Source organism: Bufo bufo, chromosome 3, assembly GCF_905171765.1.
Source record: "Bufo bufo chromosome 3, aBufBuf1.1, whole genome shotgun sequence".
NCBI lineage: Eukaryota > Metazoa > Chordata > Amphibia > Anura > Bufonidae > Bufo > Bufo bufo.
Window position 1 is genome coordinate 405,885,521 of NC_053391.1, and position 19,917 is coordinate 405,905,437.

Genomic DNA, 19,917 nt, shown 5'->3' on the forward strand with positions numbered 1-19,917 from the left:
TTCACAACGTGTTTTTCCCATCAGTTTAACAAAAAAATGTATATGTGAAACAGATGGCTCAGACTGATGCCATACAGTGTCATTCATTCACCATATAGTTCCATTGTACAAAAAAAAAAAAAAAATTGTAAAAAAAATGTAACTTTTTTTTAACCGGACTGTGCAGGATACGAGAATGTAGTGTGCTGCGTTTTTGTATGCTTCTTTTCTAACGTATACGTCAAACGGAGTCATAAAACGTGATGTGAACCCACCCTAATATCCTTACTTGAAAGTGGTTTTATACCTTATAAATAAAGCTGTTTACTAGTGAAAAAAAGAGAGACTTTGTAATATAAGCCTAAACTGTGTCCACATCCGCATCAAAGCTTTCATTACCATTTTAGTCAAAAATGCCAGGCAGAATAGAGCAGCGCACCGCGCTGTTTTATCTGGTAAGATTCTGTGCTCCATGACTGAAACCCAGTAGACCCCACTATAGTTGGATGTGTTGGGCGCCATGATGTGCCAGTTCCAGCATTTTTGTGATTTTTGTTTTTTGTCTGTTCCTGCGATGGAGCAGAACAAAGGAAATCACTGGCAGAGATGTGAACAGAGCCTTTTTTCTGTTATGTGTTGTTTCCAGTTTTCTGGGTGCAGCCAGCACTGTAAACAATGGATGCTTGCCCTTCTTCTGTATATTTCACCTGCTTACTATACCTCACCAGTGTAAAAACTCAGGCATGTATATATTGGTATATTCACTGAATATGGGGCTGATTTACTAATCTTTTCTCATAGACAGTCTAAACGAGTGGCTCATTTAGACATCGTTCAGGCAATTGACGACACGAGTGACCTACTGACACAATGCCAATGATGACAACATTTACATGCTGGGAGTATCCTGTACAAATTTGTTCATGTTTGATCGTATACTCGATTAAACAATGATCGTTGATCGTTGTCACGAGAGGTCACACGACATGTTTGCATTCCCACAAATCATTAACGACAAACGATATTTTACTTGTTTGCATCAATGATTTAAAAAACATTGAAGGAACGTTTTTAGTAAAATCGTTCAGTCGCTACGTACATTCATTAAACGATTATCATCCGCTATAAATAATTAGTATTAAAATAGTAACGATTATCTACTGGTCTAAATATGCCTTTAGGCTAGACAGTCTTTAACTGTGCCAGATTTATCACAGTAAGGCCTCATGCACACGACCGTATTTTTTTGCGGTCCGCAAAACGGGGTTCCGTTTTCCCGTGATCCGTGACCGTTTTTTCGTCCGTGGGTCTTCCTTGATTTTTGGAGGATCCACGGACATGAAAAAAAAGTCGTTTTGGTGTCCGCCTGGCCGTGCGGAGCCAAACGGATCCGTCCTGAATTACAATGCAAGTCAATGGGGACGGATCCGTTTGACGTTGACACAATATGGTGCCATTTCAAACGGATCCGTCCCCATTGACTTTCAATGTAAAGTCTGGAGTCCCTTTTATACCATCAGATCGGAGTTTTCTCTAATCCGATGGTATATTTTAACTTGAAGCGTCCCCATCACCATGGGAACGCCTCTATGTTAGAATATACTGTCGGATATGAGTGAGATCGTGAAACCTCATTTCCGACAGTATATTCTAACACAGAGGCGTTCCCATGGTGATGGGGACGCTTCTAGTTAGAATATACTACAAACTGTGTACAAGACTGCCCCCTGCTGCCTAGCAGCATCCGATCTCTTACAGGGGGCCGTGATCAGCACAATTAACCCCTTAGGTGCCGCACCTGAAGGGGTTAATTGTACTATCATATCCCCCTGTAAGAGATCAGGGCTGCCAGGCAGCAGGGGGCAGACCCCCCCCCTCCCCAGTTTGAATATCATTGGTGGCCAGTGCGGCCCCCCCCCCCCCCTCCTCCCTCTATTGTAATAATTCGTTGGTGGCACAGTGTGCCCCCCCCTTCCTCCCTCTATTGTAATAAATCGTTGGTGGCACAGTGTGCGCCCCCCCTTCCTCCCTCTATTGTAATAATTCGTTGGTGGCACAGTGTGCGCCCCCCATTGGCCCCCCCTCCCTCTATAGCATTAACAACATTGGTGGCCAGTGTGCGGCCTCCCATCTTCCCCCCCCCCCCCCCCTCCCGATCATTGGTGGCAGCGGGTTACTAGCAATAGTACAATAGTAAAAGATTCATACTTTACCTGGGAGCTTGGGAGCTGCGAGGTTCGTGTCCGGCCGGGAGCTCCTCCTACTAGTAAGTGACAGTTCATTTAGCAATGCGCCGCACAGACCTGTCACTTACCAGTAGGTGGAGCTCCCGGCCGGACACGAACATCGCAGCAGCAGCCTGGAGCAGGTAAGTATGAATCTACTACTATTGTACTATTGCTAAGTAACCATGGCAACCAGGACTGTAGTAGCGTCCCGGTTGCCATGGTTACCGATCGGAGCCCCAGCGATTAAACTGGGACTCCGATCGGAACTCCGCTGCCACCAATGATGGGGGGGGGGGGGGGAGAGATGGGAGGCCGCACACTGGCCACCAATGTTGTTAATGCTATAGAGGGAGGGGGGCCGATGGGGGGCGCACACTGTGCCACCAACGAATTATTACAATAGCGGGAGGGAGGGGGGGGGGGCGCACACTGTGCCACCAACGAATTATTACAATAGAGGGAGGGGGGGGGGGCCGCACTGGCCACCAATGATATTCAAACTGGGGAGGGGGGGGAGGGTCTGCCCCCTGCTGCCTGGCAGCCCTGATCTCTTACAGGGGGCTGTGATCTGCACAATTAACCCCTTCAGGTGCCGCACCTGAAGGGGTTAATTGTGCTGATCACGGCCCCCTGTAAGAGATCGGGTGCTGCCAGGCAGCAGGGGGCAGTCTTGTACACAGTTTGTAGTGTATTCTAACTAGAAGCGTCCCCATCACCATGGGAACGCTTCTGTGTTAGAATATACTGTCGGTTCTGAGTTTTCACGAAGTGAAAACTCAGCTTTGAAAAAGCTTATATGCAGACGGATCTTCGGATCCGTCTGTATAAAAACTAACCTACGGCCACGGATCACGGACACGGATGCCAATCTTGTGTGCATCCCTGTTCTTTCACGGACCCATTGACTTGAATGGGTCCGTGAACCGTTGGCCGTGAAAAAAATAGGACAGGTCATATTTTTTTCACGGCCAGGAAACACGGCTCACGGATGCGGCTGCCAAACGGTGCATTTTCCGTTTTTTCCACGGACCCATTGAAAGTCAATGGGTCCGCGAAAAAAAACGGAAAACGGCACAACGGCCACGGATGCACACAACGGTCGTGTGCATGAGGCCTAAGGCCTATTGCACACGGACGTTTTTTTTTTCCCGTTTACTGGACGTTTTTTGCGTTCCGTATACGGTCCGTATACGGAACCATTCATTTCAATGGGTCCGCAAAAAAAACGGAATGTACTCCGTATGCATTCCGTTTCCGTATTTCCGTTTTTCCGTTCCGTTTTAACATAGAACATGTCCTATTATTGCCCGCAAATCACAGTCCGTGGCTCCATTCAAGTCAATGGGTCCGCAAAAAAACGGAACACATACGGAAATGCATCCGTATGTCTTCCGTTTCCGTTCCGTTTTTTGCTGAACCATCTATTGAAAATGTTATGCCCAGCCCAATTTTATCTATGTAATTACTGTATACTGTATATGCCATACGGAAAAACGGAACGGAAAAACGGAACAGAAACGGAAACACAACGGAAACAAAAAACGGAACAACGGATCCGTGAAAAACGGATCGCAAAACACTGAAAAAGCCATACGGTCGTGTGCAATAGGCCTAAGGCCTATTGCACACAACCGTATGGCTTTTTCAGTGTTTTGCGATCCGTTTTTCACGGATCCGTTGTTCCGTTTTTTGTTTCCGTTGTGTTTCCGTTTCTGTTCCGTTTTTCCGTCCCGTTTTTCCGTATGGCATATACAGTATACAGTAATTACATAGATAAAATTGGGCTGGGCATAACATTTTCAATAGATGGTTCAGCAAAAAACGGAACGGAAACGGAAGACATACGGATGCATTTCCGTATGTGTTCCGTTTTTTTTGCGGACCCATTGACTTGAATGGAGCCACGGACCGTGATTTGCGGGCAATAATAGGACATGTTCTATGTTAAAACGGAACGGAAATACGGAAACGGAATGCATACGGAGTACATTCCGTTTTTTTTGCGAAACCATTGAAATGAATGGTTCCGTATATATGGACCGTATATATGGACCGTATACGGAACGCAAAAAACGGCCAGGTGCAGGAGGCACACCTTTCGACTGTGTAGACTGTTAGTTGGCTTACTTTACACCAGAATCATGTGCCAAAATTTGATGCATTTTAAATCACGTACCTTATACAGCAGGCCATGCCTCCTACTCACTAAGTCACGTCTCCTCGTCGTATGAGTATGAAAATCTTCAAGAAGTGTCTAAAACACGTAATAAATGTGGTGCAACTTATGTACGTCCATTGTTTGGGGGTGCATATTGCAATCTCCCCCTTTGCCCATTCAGATATACAAACATGTAGCATGGCACCATGAATCTATTGTTGATACTGCCGGTTGCAGTTAGAGATCATTTTAATTTCACAATTAAACAGCTTTATTTGTGAATAGTATACAGGCCATTTATTATTGCATTGTACTTGTAGCATTACTGCTCCTTTTTTAATGTGCTCTGTCTGAAAACAGTCTGATGGGCTCAGATGTCTCACATAAGGGGGCAAAGAGTATTAGAAGTTTGGATTTTTACCTGTCCTAGTCTTAACTTCGCCCATGGAAAGCGGTACCACACAGTGCACTTACTTGCTATTTACCGCCATCACTTCATAGAAATAGAATATTCTTTCAGCTGGGCTAAGCACACATTAGGGAGTGAGTCGGAGTCAGAGAATATAGCAGTCAGCCGACAGTTACTGCATGTCTATGTCAGCTAAAGGGGTTGTTCAGGCATATTCTCCCACCTCAATATGACATTGGACATGGTGAAAACAAATGGGCTGGACGTAGAGATGAGCGAATCGATTCCTCTTAACAGCAAGGTAGTCCCCGCAGGTGAAGACGTGCCCACCTGCCGCAAGATTGACAGTGCCAGACATTTAGTTCAGCCCTAACAATTTCCTGCCTGTACCCATGCTCTGCTAATGGGAGCAGCGCCGCAGGCTTCCTGAGCTAAATGTCCATCCCTGTCAGTCTTGCAGCAGGAGGGCGCTTCTTCACCTGCAGAGACATCCCCACAGATGAAGAAGCCCTGCTGATGACAATTCACTCATCTCTAGCAGGACTTGTTACCCGTGTGCATTTATGTTGCTCTATGCCCAGTGTCCAATTAGGCGGGAGCATGTGCCCTGCCGCTCCATTTATTTCTATAGGAATTCCTAAGATAGCAGAATACAATATTCAGCTATCTCCGGAACTCCCATAGAAATAAATGGAGCAGCCTGTGCATGCCTGACCGGCATGATCTCACAGTATAAGGCCTCATGCACACGGACGTTTTTTTTTGCAGTCCGCAAAACGGATTTCCGTTGTTCCGTGATCCGTGACCGTTTTTTCGTCCGTGGGTCTTCCTTGATTTTTGGAGGATCCACGGACATGAAAAAAATTAGCTTTGGTGTCCGCCTGGCCGTGCGGAGCCAAACGGATCCATCCTGACTTACAATGCAAGTCAATGGGGACGGATCCGTTTGACGTTGACACAATATGGTGCAATTGCAAACGGATCCGTCCCCATTGACTTTCAATGTAAAGTCAGGAGTCCCTATTATACCATCGGATCAGAGTTTTCTCCAATCCGATGGTATATTTTAACTTGAAGCGTCCCCATCACCATGGGAACGCCTCTATGTTAGAATATACCATCGGATTTGAGTTAGATCGTGAAACTCAGATCCGACAGTATATTCTAACACAGAGGCGTTCCCATGGTGATGGGGACGCTTCAGGTTAGAATATACTAAAAGAACTGTGTACATGACTGCCCCCTGCTGCCTGGCAGCAGGGGGCAGACCCCCCCCCCCCCCCCCCCCCCCCCTGTATTTAAGTCATTGGTGGCCAGTGCGGCCCCCCCCTCCCTCCCCTGTATTTAACTCATTGGTGGCCAGTGCGGCCAGCCCCCCTCCCTCCCTTGTATTTAACACATTGGTGGCCAGTGCGGCCGGTCCTGGCTGCCATGGTTACTTAGCAATTTTAGAAGCCTTATACTTACCTGCGATGTCTGTAACCGGCCGGGCGTTCCACTACTGGTAAGTGAAAGGTCTGTGCTATAAGCAATGCGCCGCACAGACCTTTCACTTACCAGTAGGAGGAGCGCCCGGCCGGTCACAGACATCGCAGGTAAGTATAATGCTTCTAAAATTGCTAAGTAACCATGGCAGCCAGGACTGCAGTAGCCGCACTGGCCACCAATGTGTTAAATACAAGGGAGGGAGGGGGGGCCGGCCGCACTGGCCACCAATGTGTTAAATACAAGGGAGGAAGGGGGGGCCGGCCGCACTGGCCACCAATGTGTTAAATACAAGGGAGGGAGGGGGGGCCGGCCGCACTGGCCACCAATGTGTTAAATACAGGGGGGGGAGGGAGGGGGGGTCTGCCCCCTGCTGCCTGGCAGCACCTGCCAGGCAGCAGGGGGCTGTCATGTACACAGTTCTTTTAGTATATTCTAACCTGAAGCGTCCCCATCACTATGGGAACGCCTCTGTGTTAGAATATACTGTCGGATCTGAGTTTTCACGAAGTGAAAAATCAGATCTAAAAAGCTTTTATGCAGACGGATCAGCGGATCCATCTGTGTGAAAGTAGCCTACGGACAAGGATGACGGACGCGGATGGCAATCTTGTGTGCATCCGTGTTTTTTCACGGACCCATTTACTTGAATGGGTCCGTGAACCGTTGTCCGTCAACAAAATAGGACAGGTCATATTTTTTTGACGGACAGGAAACACGGATCACGGATGCGGCTGCAAAACGGTGCATTTTCCGATTTTTCCACGGACCCATTGAAAGTCAATGGGTCCACGAAAAAAAAAGGAAAACGGAACAACGGCCGCGGATGCACACAACGGTCGTGTGCATGAGGCCTAATAGTTATGTATGATGCTGCGAGTTCAGATGAGTTAAACCAGAAGTAAGGCCTGGTCACACATCTGAAATACAGATGCATAATGTGTCCATAATACACTTGTGTGGACCTGGCCTCACACTTCTAGCTCTTCAGAGGCCTGGCATTATAACCAGGAGAAAAGTTACTTCTTGAATTACAATGAATAACAGTACATATTGGAAAACCATTATCACTATATGTAACATTATGATGTGTACTTTGTATCTCTGTATTCTTTGCACGTATACAGTAGGAAATAAACAATACAAGCATTCGTCCTCTTTATGTGACCTAATTTTCTTTTTGTCTTTAATTCTGGTTATGTAGTTTCTGAAAAAGGAATAACTGTTGACTCAAGACTTAACAGAGTGGATGGGAAACATATAGATGGTAACCCTATTATGTGTACTACCTTTTACTATGTGCAGTATGTCAACTAGATTACTAGTTTATGCCTAAAAAATAGAAATAAATGGATTCAGCGGCTTATTTTGAACTACTTAAGTCTTCTAAATGTTAAAAGGAATTTGTCACCAGACAGACCGCTTTAAGAAAGAGCATTTATAAAATATTACAAGAGGCTTGTTGTGATCAAAATGCATACACCACGTACGGTGGCCTCTTATGAGTGTTTTTTTTACCCTAATTTAGTGCAGCGCCACATGGAAACTGCCAACACCACAATTCGGCACCAGCAGGTGGTGAGAATGAGCAGGGGTGGACTGGGAACTTAAAGTGGCCCTGGAAAAAAAACTAAAAGTTGCCCTATGTTGTAGGCGGGCCCAAACTGACAGAAGGCATGACAATAGAAGTAGGTGAGGGCAGCAATACCATAGTGCAGAACAAAATACCACCCCACAGAACCAGATACCACAGCGCAGCACAATACACTGCCTCAGCAGAACCAGATACCACAGTGTAGCACAATATACTGCCCCAGCGGAACCAGATACCAAAGTGCAGCACAAAATACTGCTGCCCATGCCACAGTATTAAGATGTATCATTGTCCTGACGATGGCAATATAGTTGAATTCAAGAGGGCACCTGCGGCACCCTAGTTGTATAAGTGCCTGATGCTCCTACATTAATGCTGAGAGCCTCAGATCTTTATATATCTGGCTGGAGGCCAAGAGGGCATCGGCCCACCTGGAAATTTCCCTGTAGGATCTGTGGCCAGTCCGCCCATGAGAATGAGAAACCTAAAAGTGCTCCTGCTGTCAGGCTAAGCCCCTCTGCATGGGCCATACCATACCACATGTACAATACCACACCATTTGAACAGGTCTCAAAGGTTCACCGTGGTCTCAGAAAACAGACTGGGACCATTTAAGAGAACACCGAACACCAGTGAATGATATTGTTGATTTAAAGCACACACTGTATGTAAGTAAATATACTTCTTAACCTGATTGGGTGAAGCGCACCATGTGGTCATAGTTAAGAGGCACATTCATGTACATAGATCATGTACTTCACATCTGTTTGGAGAGTTTGGAGAAGTTCAGTTGTGTATGTCACCCCTAGACATTGAATGGAGTGGCACTGCACATACTTGACCACCGCTCCATACAAACTCCACACTGTAGTCATGAATAAGGAGGAACGGGTGGCTTGGGACTTCCTTCTAAGTAATCATTCCCTGTGATCAGAAGTTTATCAGATAGCTGATCAGTGTCCCTTGTGGCACAGCTCCTTTACTAGGCAAAATAAGTTGCTAAATACTTCAGTTGCTAACTACTGCTGACTTGATACTGAAATAACACGGTGATCAAATAACTATGCACAAGTTCATGCTTGAGTTTAGCTCTCTGTAATGAATTCATGCATAAATATCATCATAAAGGCTCATGCACACAAACACATTTTTTTTCCCCGTTTCTGTGCCATCTTTTTTGTTTGTATACGGATCCATTAACTTCAATGGGTCTGATTAAAAAACGGAATTTACTTTATTTTATGCGCATTCCATTTTCGTATGTCTGCATGGCCGTTCTGCAAAAAAAAAAAAACATGTCCTATTATTGTCCGTATTACGGATAGGTTAGAATAGTTCTATTATGGGCAGGACGTTCTGTTCCCCAAAATGCAGAATGCACACGGTCAGTATTCGTGTTTTGCAGGTCCGCAGCTTGCGGACCGCAAAACAGACAACGGTCGTGTGCATGAGCCGTTAAATAGCAAGCTAACATGCTGGATGGTCCATTTTTTCCTTAAAAGTTGTAATCCAAAGCATATAGGATTTTGCTTGGAGAGAGAAAACCTTTATGGCAGTTACTGTTCACTCATTTCCTGAGCACTTGGCTGGGAATAGCCTTAATGGAAAATTACTGTTTAGATTTATTTAGCATACATTTGATCATGTAACCCTCTGATTGCACATAGCATGTTCTGTTTTATGTGCTTTTAACCATGAGCTATGCCTGACACCAATTCCTCTACACCTGTCCAGTTTTCATAAAACTAGTTACCGTCGTCTACCTCTAATAATTCATTTATACCCTACAATTTACTTACACCACCAATTTAATATGTGACTTCCATAAGATATATTTCACCTTTAGGGCGCATTCACACGACCGTAGTGTTTTGCTGATGCCAGCCCGTGTGCGTTCTGCAATTGCGGACTGCACATGGCCGGCACTATCATAGAAAATGCCTATTCTTGTCTGCTATTGCGGACAAGAATAGGACATGCTCTATCTTTTTTTGTGGGGCCGCAGAACGGGAACTACATTGAATTAAATGGGTCCGCACCTGTTCCGCAAAATTGCGGAACGGGTGTGGACCCATTCATACAGCCGTCTGACTGGGTCCTGACCATTACAGTGGATGATTTTGTTTGCATATGTGATCGATTTAGCAATACAGTAACTAGGAAAAGTCAAAGAGTGACCATTTGCATGTTACAAATCAATAACTGATAATGAGCATTAATATAAAATTTTCATGAATGGCAAATATTATACTGTTTTATTATTGATCGTTTAATACATTGGCAAACATCTGGTTTTGTATAGAGATGATAACTACCACCCAAAGAAATTTCCCAAAACGTTCCCCAAATTTCTGTGAGATGAAACTAAAACTCCACCTTTTTTAAACAGGTGGTCTGGGATTTTAAAAACCTAGTCTAACAGTAGACAATGTGATTTAAATAAGAAAATTTCCCAGCTGCTACAGAGCCACTACTTGGGTAGTGCTACCAATCTTTTTTTTACTTGTCTTGCCTTACAGCCAATTACTTGCCTTAGCGGTGATGCTAGCGTCTACGGCCTGAGACCAGTGGTTGAATGTGATGCAAATGCTGCAGAACAAGTAAAGTTCCCCAGCAGGGAATTTTAAAGGTGAATAAATGTGTATTTTGTATCACATTGTTCACTGTTTAACTAGTTTTGTTTTTATAATCCTAGACAAGAATGGTGTTTGCTGTCCATGTGATTTTAGATCACGCGGGTGCTACATAGTGTTTTTGTGGTAGGGCAGATATCTGTCAGTTTTCCAGTTTCTATTCAATGCCTGTTAGTTTTGTTCAGTCTGTGTACATAGTTTCTCTTTATAAATACTTTTAAGATATTATCTGGTTACTGTTTCTCCATGCTACAAATTTAGCAAACAAGGTGAAGTAATGAATAAAACTGTGACGTAATATTCTTTTTTTCATGCATTAAGAGGGCATTGGAGATATTATTCGACAACTAAGAAAACGAGTGGAAAATGCATTTAATAAAAAATATGGTAAGTGGGATTCAAATTATTACTGTCTCCTGTTTGCATACTTGCAAGAAGCAAAATCCTTTGTGGGATACTTATATAGCTTTATAGTCTATAGAATTAGTAGCTAGTTTTCTCTTGCTTGGCTTGATTTATCGCTTAATTGTCAAATTGAGTAGTCCAACTGGGACATCTATTGGTAGTTCAAAGTAATAATGTAGGAATTCCCTTATATCTACAGCTACAGAAATAAGTCAACTGTAATATATATTTTTTTTTATATATATATATATATATATATATATATATATAGATATTCTTGTTTCTGCATACGCGTGTAATATAAATTTCTCAATACCTATTTTTTTTTGAACAGCGAAAGCAATTGGTGCCTCACACCCTGTTAAAGTGCCATATTCTAAATTCTTGATGTACCCGGAAGATCTGTATGTTGTGGGCCTACCCGATGGGGTCTCATTTCGGCGACCCAACTGTTTTGGAATTACAAAACTCAGAAAGATACTAGAAAACAGCAACACCATTGAGTTTGTGGTAAAAAGGTAATGATGAAATTAAGCCTGTCTTGATTTATACGTGCTATAACTATAGTTGAACTAATTATGAACCTAATAAAGACTATCAAGCACTTTTCACTGGTCCTATTCGTTTTTCCATTTCTACCACTTAATGTCCAGTATTCTTTTACTAATTCTAGTGTAAATGATCATATCAATTACCATAACAGTCAGAAAAACAAGCTTCTGATTTAGACATACAATAAACATACAATACATGTAGCAGAACTGAATTAGTCCATTATAGCAGCTGCCTGAATACCCTTGTCTCATTACTTGAATCATTCAGCAGCGCACATACAGTACAGACCAAAAGTTTGGACACACCTTCTCATTCAAAGAGTTTTCTTTGTTTTCATGACTATGAAGGCATCAAAACTATGAATTAACACATGTGGAATTATATACATAACAAGTGTGAAACAACTGAAAATATGTCATATTCTAGGTTCTTCAAAGTAGCCACCTTTTGCATTGATTACTGCTTTGCACACTCTTGGCATTCTCTTGATGAGCTTCAAGAGAATGCCACATGTGTTAATTCATAGTTTTGATGCCTTCAGTGTGAATCTACAATTTTCATAGTCATGAAAATAAAGAAAACTCTTTGAATGAGAAGGTGTGTCCAAACTTTTGGTTTGTACTGTATGTAATAAAAAATTTCACCATTTTGTTTTCTAGGCCAGAATTGATTTCTGAAGGACTTAAGGAGAGTATGAATGATACTAGTGGTCCTATAGGTATGTCTTACTATATAGGATTTTTATATCCAATGCAAAGCAAAGTGCATCAGTCATAAAATATTAATATAATGCAATAATTGTATTCATCTAAGGGAGAATGCATAATCTTAATGCGAATAAAAAAATATGCATTATAACTGTGAAGGAGAAGTTCTTTTTTGGGCTTATCTAATGTCTTCCTCAGCCATATTATTCCCTGTTTCAGCTGTACAGCTAGATGCATTTCACTCAGAAGCAAGGGACATATCCCTTCTGTGAAATCTGCCAGCATTGCACTGCTGTGACCTCACTTCCCTTAGTTCCCACTATGTTTTTTGTGAAGCTTAGATGAGTAGGGGGAAATCACACTTAGGCCTTATTCACACGTCCGTTGTTTCTTTCCTGATCTGTTCCGTTTTTTGCGGAACAGATCTGGACCAGATCTGGACCCATTCATTTTCAATGGGTCCTGAAAAAAATCGGACAGCTCAATGTCTGATTTTTTTTCAGGACCCATTGAAAATGAATGGGTCCAGATCTGGTCCAGATCTGTTCCGCAAAAAACGGAACAGATCAGGAAAGAAACATTGGACGTGTGAATGGACCCTTAAAGACACACAGAAGGCCCCTATAGTCTTTAGAAGCAGTGTAGAAGCAATTGTTTTATCAGGTTCAGGATCTCAGTTCGCTCTGACACTCCCCACTTCCTCTCAGCCATTTTCTTAGTCTCTGTTACCAGGGACGGATCTTGCCTGCAAGTTAGTTTGAACAGGCCATGAGCTTTTTTCAGGTTGATACAGGCATATTTTTTATATGAAGCGATTTAGAAATTTGCTAGTTACAGCATTCTCTATTAAATAAAATTAAGTAAAGTTGTATGAAAGTACAGTGACCCTTTAATAGTCCCCAGTATGTATAAACCAGTTACATTAAAGCATACCTCGTTAGAACCCTGAGAATGTGTGACTTGTTGGTGGGGCTGGTTCTGGTATCTTCTATGCAGTTTGTGAATTTGTAGATAAAGTTTATTTCTGGTCAACATTTTCAGGAGTCGTCGAGAAAGATTGTAATGATCCCACACTGGATGAAACCTCAAAGAGACCTAGTTTTCAAGGTAAAAGCCCCTTTTATCCATGAACACATATGAAACCATAACCCATTATATGCTTTCTTCTTTACCTCAGGCCTCCAGATTCCATGATAACCAGTGCTGGAGAATTTTATAGATTTTCTCTTCTTGCTGTAGAGTGACCATTTGTAGGCAAGGGAATACTTTCTTGATTTCTATACACATACATTTTGCACTAGCACTGCCCAACTTTAGGGGGGTATGTTCATACAGGTAAACTTTTCAATGAAGACTGTTCAGCAGATAAAGTCCTGTTTTGCATTTATGTGAAGCCCACATCATTTGTGAAACCACACTGAAGCACTTTTGCTCCAATAATATAAATATAATGTTTTTGCCTTCTAGAAAATTTTGATGCCAGGCTTTCCAGGATAGATATTGCCAATACTTTGCGAGAGCAGGTGCAAGACATGTTTAATAAAAAATATGGTAAGTAAATGTAAGTTCTCTGTAGGCACATATTGCACTGTACTAGACACACATATAAAAATAGATAAAGTTCTTTATTGCCTCCCTGGATCTATTTATTGTGATTTATTAGTTATGTACTTAAATATTTAATATAAAAGTCTTTTTTTTTACTGTATTCAATAAAAATTTATATGATTTGTTCTAGGCGAAGCACTTGGAATTAAGTACCCAGTTCAAGTACCCTATAAACGCATTAAGAATAACCCTGGCTCTGTTATAATAGAAGGCCTGCCTCCAGGAATTCCTTTTCGAAAACCCTGTACGTTTGGATCACAGAATCTAGAAAGGATATTGGCAGTGGCAGATAAAATCAGGTTCACGGTTACAAGGTGTGTAAATAAATGTATAAACCTTTGATTTCCAAACTAGATTAGGGTATGGCCAGTGCGGATGCCCAGAGCACAGTGGGGATACAGCAGCGATGCACATCACAGCTGCATCTCCACTGCGCTCCTACCTCCCTATCTGGTCATACACTAACAACAAAGGACACAATCCTGCCCTTTTTTTCATATACATGTTTTTACAATTGGTACAGTCATCTAAATAAATGCTTAAACCCCGAAGTCCCCACTAAGCTACAGTAACTAGTCAGTAGTTTAAAGCCTCTATTATACTGCACAATTTTCAGGCCAATTATCAGAAACAAGCATTCGTAGAAACACATGTTTCTGGTAATTGGCCCATGTAATTGTGCCTCCAACCAGCCGATAAACGTGCAAATGTCGGCTTATTCACATCTTTCATTCCGAATGAAAGGTAGACGATTATCATCGGCCTACGTCCAGGTCATCAGGATGTGCTGCATATAATCAATAGAACTGAAAGGGGGAAGAAAGATTGCTACCTCCCCCATTCACTTTGTATCAACCGGTGAAAAAGACTTATATAAATTAGCGCCGATCAACGTGTTTATCGTCAGTTGGCGCTTAATATGGCCAGGGGCATAACAAGGACCCATGAGGTTCCATAGAAAAACTTGGAATGGGGCCCCACTCCACCAGCTTCAAGCAAAGTTCAGAACATGATACATATTGGAGAGTACTCCAGGACTTGATCTCAGCGGTCATCTCACAGCCCACTTGCAGGCACAGTGAGGATATTTAAAGAGGAGCAGAGTACAGTACAGCACTTGGCTATCTCTGGAAGTCCCAGGCAATTGAATGTGCGCATGTGTGCCTGTTGCTCCATTCACTCCAGGGACTCTGGCACCTTATGGTCCCTCTACACAGGACAATGATTTAGCAGATTGTCGAGAAGGAAGTGTTCCTTTCTGAGAATCCGCATCGCTAGCCAAGGAGACCGGTGCATTTAGAGCTCCTCCAGAGTATGGGGAAGAGCGATCACAAATGCCATCGCTCTTCCTCCATACTGTCTCATTGTCTCCCGGCAGCAGATTGTGTTTATACAGCACGATCTGCCACTGGGAACCAATGATCTTTTGTGATGCACACAAGATACAATTACCCAATGAACGAGCATTTCGCTTGTTCATTGGGTAATTAGTGGTGCATTTACACTGCAAGCTCATCGCTAACCAGCTTGGGGTAATAAACGGGTCCACCATCCTCACCTTCTTTGGAGTGCTGCCTCAATTTTTGTTCTTTGGACATTATCTGTGGATTCGTACCTGGAATCTAGGAAGGATTGCACACAATTTCTCTTAAGGAGAGTGTGCTGCTGTCGTTTTATGTTTGTGTAGTAACGCTGGTTAGCTATGGTCGTTTAAATTTTCAGCCCATTATTCTTGTTATTATTGGAGGTTCCAGCAATGAGAGCCCCACTGATCACTTAGTTATCACTTATGCTATGGATAGGGGATAAGTTCCTATTGTGGGACAACCCTTAAATGTTTGTGCTGTTTATTTGTCAAATGTACCTCTATAATGCACTAATGCCCCATAAAACCATGTAGATTAATATTTTACATTTATGTTATAGGCCATTTCAGGGACTCATTCCGAGACCTGGTAAGATTCTAATATTTGTAATAATGTAATATGTTGGAATTTTACTCTGGTAAAACTACTTGTATTGACTAATCAACTGTCATTTACTGTATTATGCCAATTCATGGTTAGGAAAATTATTATTTTTTAACTTGAATTTATGAAAATAACAAAACACTATTCAATCTTAAGGCCAGTTTTTTTACCAGTCCCCTAGACCCATATGTTAATTTGGAGTATGCCAATAACATCATATGAAAAACGAACAACGTGGAATCCAAGGCCGCACGTCTAATGCAAATAGGATCCATCAATTCCTAATCAATACTTTAGTTTGTGTGTTATGCTGATTATTTGGATTATTTGGAGTTTGCCACCATGTGTAGTCAACTCACTTTAAATTATATTATTCCTTCAGATGATGAAGATGCCAATAGACTGGGAGAAAAAGTGATTCTTCGTGAACAAGTAAAAGAGCTGTTTAATGAAAAATATGGTTAGTGTGTATTATTACTATAATATTTTTCTTGAATTTTCTTTTTACTCTTAGTTTTGTGTCATTTAATTGATTACTAGGTTGTTTTATGCTATTTATTATGGCTTTGACAGCAATGACTTTTTTGTTTGTTGCAGGTGATGCCCTAGGGTTGGGCCGTCCAGTACTAGTACCTTACAAGTTAATCAGGGATAATCCTGATTCTATAGAAGTCACTGGTCTGCCAAATGACATTCCATTCAGGAACCCAAATACTTATGACATAACACGACTGGAAAAAATAATAAAAGCACGGGAAAACATTCATATGGTGATAATAAACCAATTACAGTAAGTACTGTACTAAATGAACTAGTTCTTTAGTTTGTTTTATTAAATATTTAGCCTGGTCTGATACACTTTCAGTAGTAATCACAGGTTTTACCCCCTTCCTGAATCCACTGTACAAGGAGTTGGTGCCGTTGGTAAGGAGTACCTTTAATGTGCCAAACATGTACGGCACAGTGGGAAACATCTATTGACACAATGGCTGGGTAAAGATTGCTGCTATCCATGACAGTGAATGGTTGTGATTGGTGTTATTAGCCTCCATGTTTACAAGGTAGATGGGTGGTGGTGCCACCCCCTAAGGGCTGCGATTGGTCGGTTTCTCATACTAACAATCCCATCACAAAAGAAGATACTAGAATAGTGATGGCCGCTGAGTGCTGTACTCTGTGGACTTGCGGATGCAATGCGTTTTTCACTGAAGCCCCATTCACTTTTATGGGGCCAAGGCTGCGTGAAAAACTCAGAATATAGAACATGCTTAGTTTTTCACGCAACGCAGAACTGATGCGTGAAAAAAAAACGCTCATGTACACAGACCCATTGAAATTAATGGGTCAGGATTCAGTGGGGGTGCTATGCGTTCACATTACGCATCGCACCTGCGCGGAAAACTCGCTCGTGTAAAAGAGGCCTCAGGGTCTGTGTCCATCACCTGCAAAATCATTCCCTTTTGGGGCGTTGTCTTGCTGTTGCATCTCCAATGTACGTTGCCACTTTCATTTCCACCAAAGCTGTGAAACTGATTCACTATAATTTAGGCCCCTTTCAGACAAGCGAGTTTTCCGCACGGGTGCAATGCGTGATGCGAACGCATTGCGCCCGCACTGAATCCGGACCCATTCATTTCAATGGGTCTGTGTACATAAGCGTTGTTTTTCACGCATCACTTGTGCGTTGCGTGAAAATCGCAGCATTTTCTATATTCTGCGCTTTTCACGCAGCCCTGGCCCCATAGAAGTGAATGGGGCTGCTTGGAAAACGCATCGCATCCGCTAGCAAGTGCAGATGCGATCTGTTTTCACTGATGGTTGCTAAGAGATGTTTGTAAACCTTCATTTTTTTATCACGCGCGTGAAAAAAGCATCAATGCGCATTTCACCCGCGTGAAAAAAACGAAACAAGTGAACACAATCAAAGACAAAACGGACTGAAGCTTGCTTGCGAAATGGTGTGAGTTTTCCTGAACGCATCCGGACTTAATCCGTATTGTTCGTGTGCAAGAGGCCTTAGGCTGGGTTCACACTTGAGCGTTTTACAGCGCGTTCAAACGCGCTGTAAAACGCTCAACACATGAAAGCCAATGCTTCCCTATGGCCCTGGTTCTCACTTGAGCGTTTTACAGCGCGTTTGAACGCGCTGAAAAACACCCTACGCTCAAACAAGTTCTTGAGCTTCTTTGGGGCGTTTTGACGCGCGTTTGTGGCCATAGGACACTGCAGTCAATCACACAAACGCGCGTCAAACGCGCGTTTACTATTGCAAAAAACGCTCGTCAAAAACGCGCGTCAAAAACGCGCGTTAAACGCGCATATCAAAGACGCTCAGGTCTGAACCCAGCCTAATGCTTCCTACAGTAAATAGACAGATTGATATCCCTGAAGTTTAAATGACTTGGTGTTATGTTATACTATGATGCCGTGGTTCCTAAATTTTTTCTGAGCAGTGTATACATATAAATACATTTCAAGTAGTTTTAGTGCTGATTTTCTTTTTCACTATAGTAAGTTTTTGTACTACAGTTTTTTGCATGCAAAGCATCAGCCAGTGTGCGTCCTGCAGCTGCAGAGCACTGATAAAAAATTTTTTTTAAAAATTTCAATCACCCCCCTTTCCATAGAATAAATACATAAATAAATAACAAAAAAAATATACATCATGGGCATCACTGCATCTAAAATGCCCGTACTATTAAAATATAAAAATATTTTTCCAATATGGCGATTTGCCATTTTTCTCATCGCTTCTCTTACCTAAGAAAATGTATTAAAATATGATCAAAAATTCACACACACTCCATAATGGTATCAGTAAAAAGATCGTCCCGCAAAAATGAGATTTAAAGGGGTTGTCCAGGTTCGGTAATCATTAGTAAATAGGCTGCTTTTTACTAACAGCATACATATATGTGGGTACTACCTTTCTTTATTCTGATGCCCCTATTCCTTAGACTGGATTTGCGGACCGGAAGTGTTATTTTTTGTTTAGCTGGTGACGTACCGGGCTCCTTACTGGTGTGCTAAGCCTCGTCTTCTGCTTAGCAAATAGCCCGGTGACGTCACCGGCACAGATTGGCGTTCTGGAGCGCTCAAGGAGACTGTTTTGTAGGAGGGAACTGGCATCCCTAGAGAACGCCCCTCTGTGATGGTTACGTCACCGGGCACAGAGGGGCATTATTCTGGGCTGAGGGAGGTTGATTTGGAGGCAGGGAACCCTGCTGTTTACACTCAATGGGGCCCCATGGATTATGCATATTCAAGAGCTGTAGGCACGCCTTCCATGTCTTTACAGATGAGGGGGAGGAATGGCAGGAAAAGGAATGTTGATTAGAGGGAGTGGTTGGAATTGAGACGTCAATCTACAGAGTCGCAATGCCTTGCGGGACTCATAAGGCAGTGCGGCAGGAAATTACATAGAGGGAGAACTGCAATGTAAACAATACCGAGTACAGCTTCGGGGCCCCGTAGGAGCCCCGGAGGAGTGGAAAAAAAACTGGGAACCTTTAGGGGGACCTTACAGATACATTTAACTGTGAATACTAATGTTAGTTAAAAAGACTGTGATCCTGGACAACCCCTTTAGCTATAAAAAAGTAACAGGGGTCAGAATATGGTGATAATTTTTTTTTCAAAAGTTTTAATTTATTTTTACAGTATTTAGACAAAGAAAACCTATACATATGTGGTATCGTTGTAATCCTACTGACCCAGAGAATGAAGGTCACAGGTCAGTTTTACATCAAAGTGAACGCCATCGGGACAAAAAATGTAAAACGGTGGAGCAATTGCATTTTCCAATGCCGCCCCATTTGGAATTTTTTCCCACTTCCCACTACATTGTATGCCATATTAAATGGTGGCATTAGAACGTACAACTTGTCCCACAAAAAAAAAGCCCTTATATGGATATGTGAACAGAAAAATAAAAAAGTTATGGCTCCAAGAAGATAGGGAAGAAAAATGAAAACGCAAAAACTAAAAAAACTTCCGGTATCCAAAGGGTTAAACGTTCAACTTTTGTCTCATCTGTCCATAGAACTTTTTCCCAAAAGCACTGTGGAACATCCAGGTGGTTTCGGGGGAATCAACACGGGCCACAATATTTTTTTTTTCTTTGGACAGAAGCGTCTTTTGTGGTATTCTACTATGAACACCTTTCTTGTGGAGTGTGTTTCAAATA

At 42.4% G+C, this 19,917-nt stretch overlaps 1 protein-coding gene across 3 annotated transcripts in view; it reads left to right on the top strand.

Annotated features, from left to right (window-relative positions):
* The window catches only part of GTF2IRD1 (GTF2I repeat domain containing 1), a 125,993-nt gene that overhangs the window by 97,016 nt on the left and 9,060 nt on the right, over nt 1-19,917 (top strand). For all 3 annotated transcript variants that reach the window (XM_040424833.1, XM_040424834.1, XM_040424835.1), the window contains exons 15-24: nt 7,464-7,526; nt 10,808-10,873; nt 11,226-11,409; nt 12,106-12,164; nt 13,195-13,260; nt 13,621-13,704; nt 13,892-14,075; nt 15,688-15,716; nt 16,114-16,191; nt 16,329-16,521. In XM_040424833.1, coding sequence (XP_040280767.1) covers nt 7,464-7,526; nt 10,808-10,873; nt 11,226-11,409; nt 12,106-12,164; nt 13,195-13,260; nt 13,621-13,704; nt 13,892-14,075; nt 15,688-15,716; nt 16,114-16,191; nt 16,329-16,521 — 1,006 coding nt within the window. The remainder of the gene's footprint in view (nt 1-7,463; nt 7,527-10,807; nt 10,874-11,225; nt 11,410-12,105; nt 12,165-13,194; nt 13,261-13,620; nt 13,705-13,891; nt 14,076-15,687; nt 15,717-16,113; nt 16,192-16,328; nt 16,522-19,917) is intronic.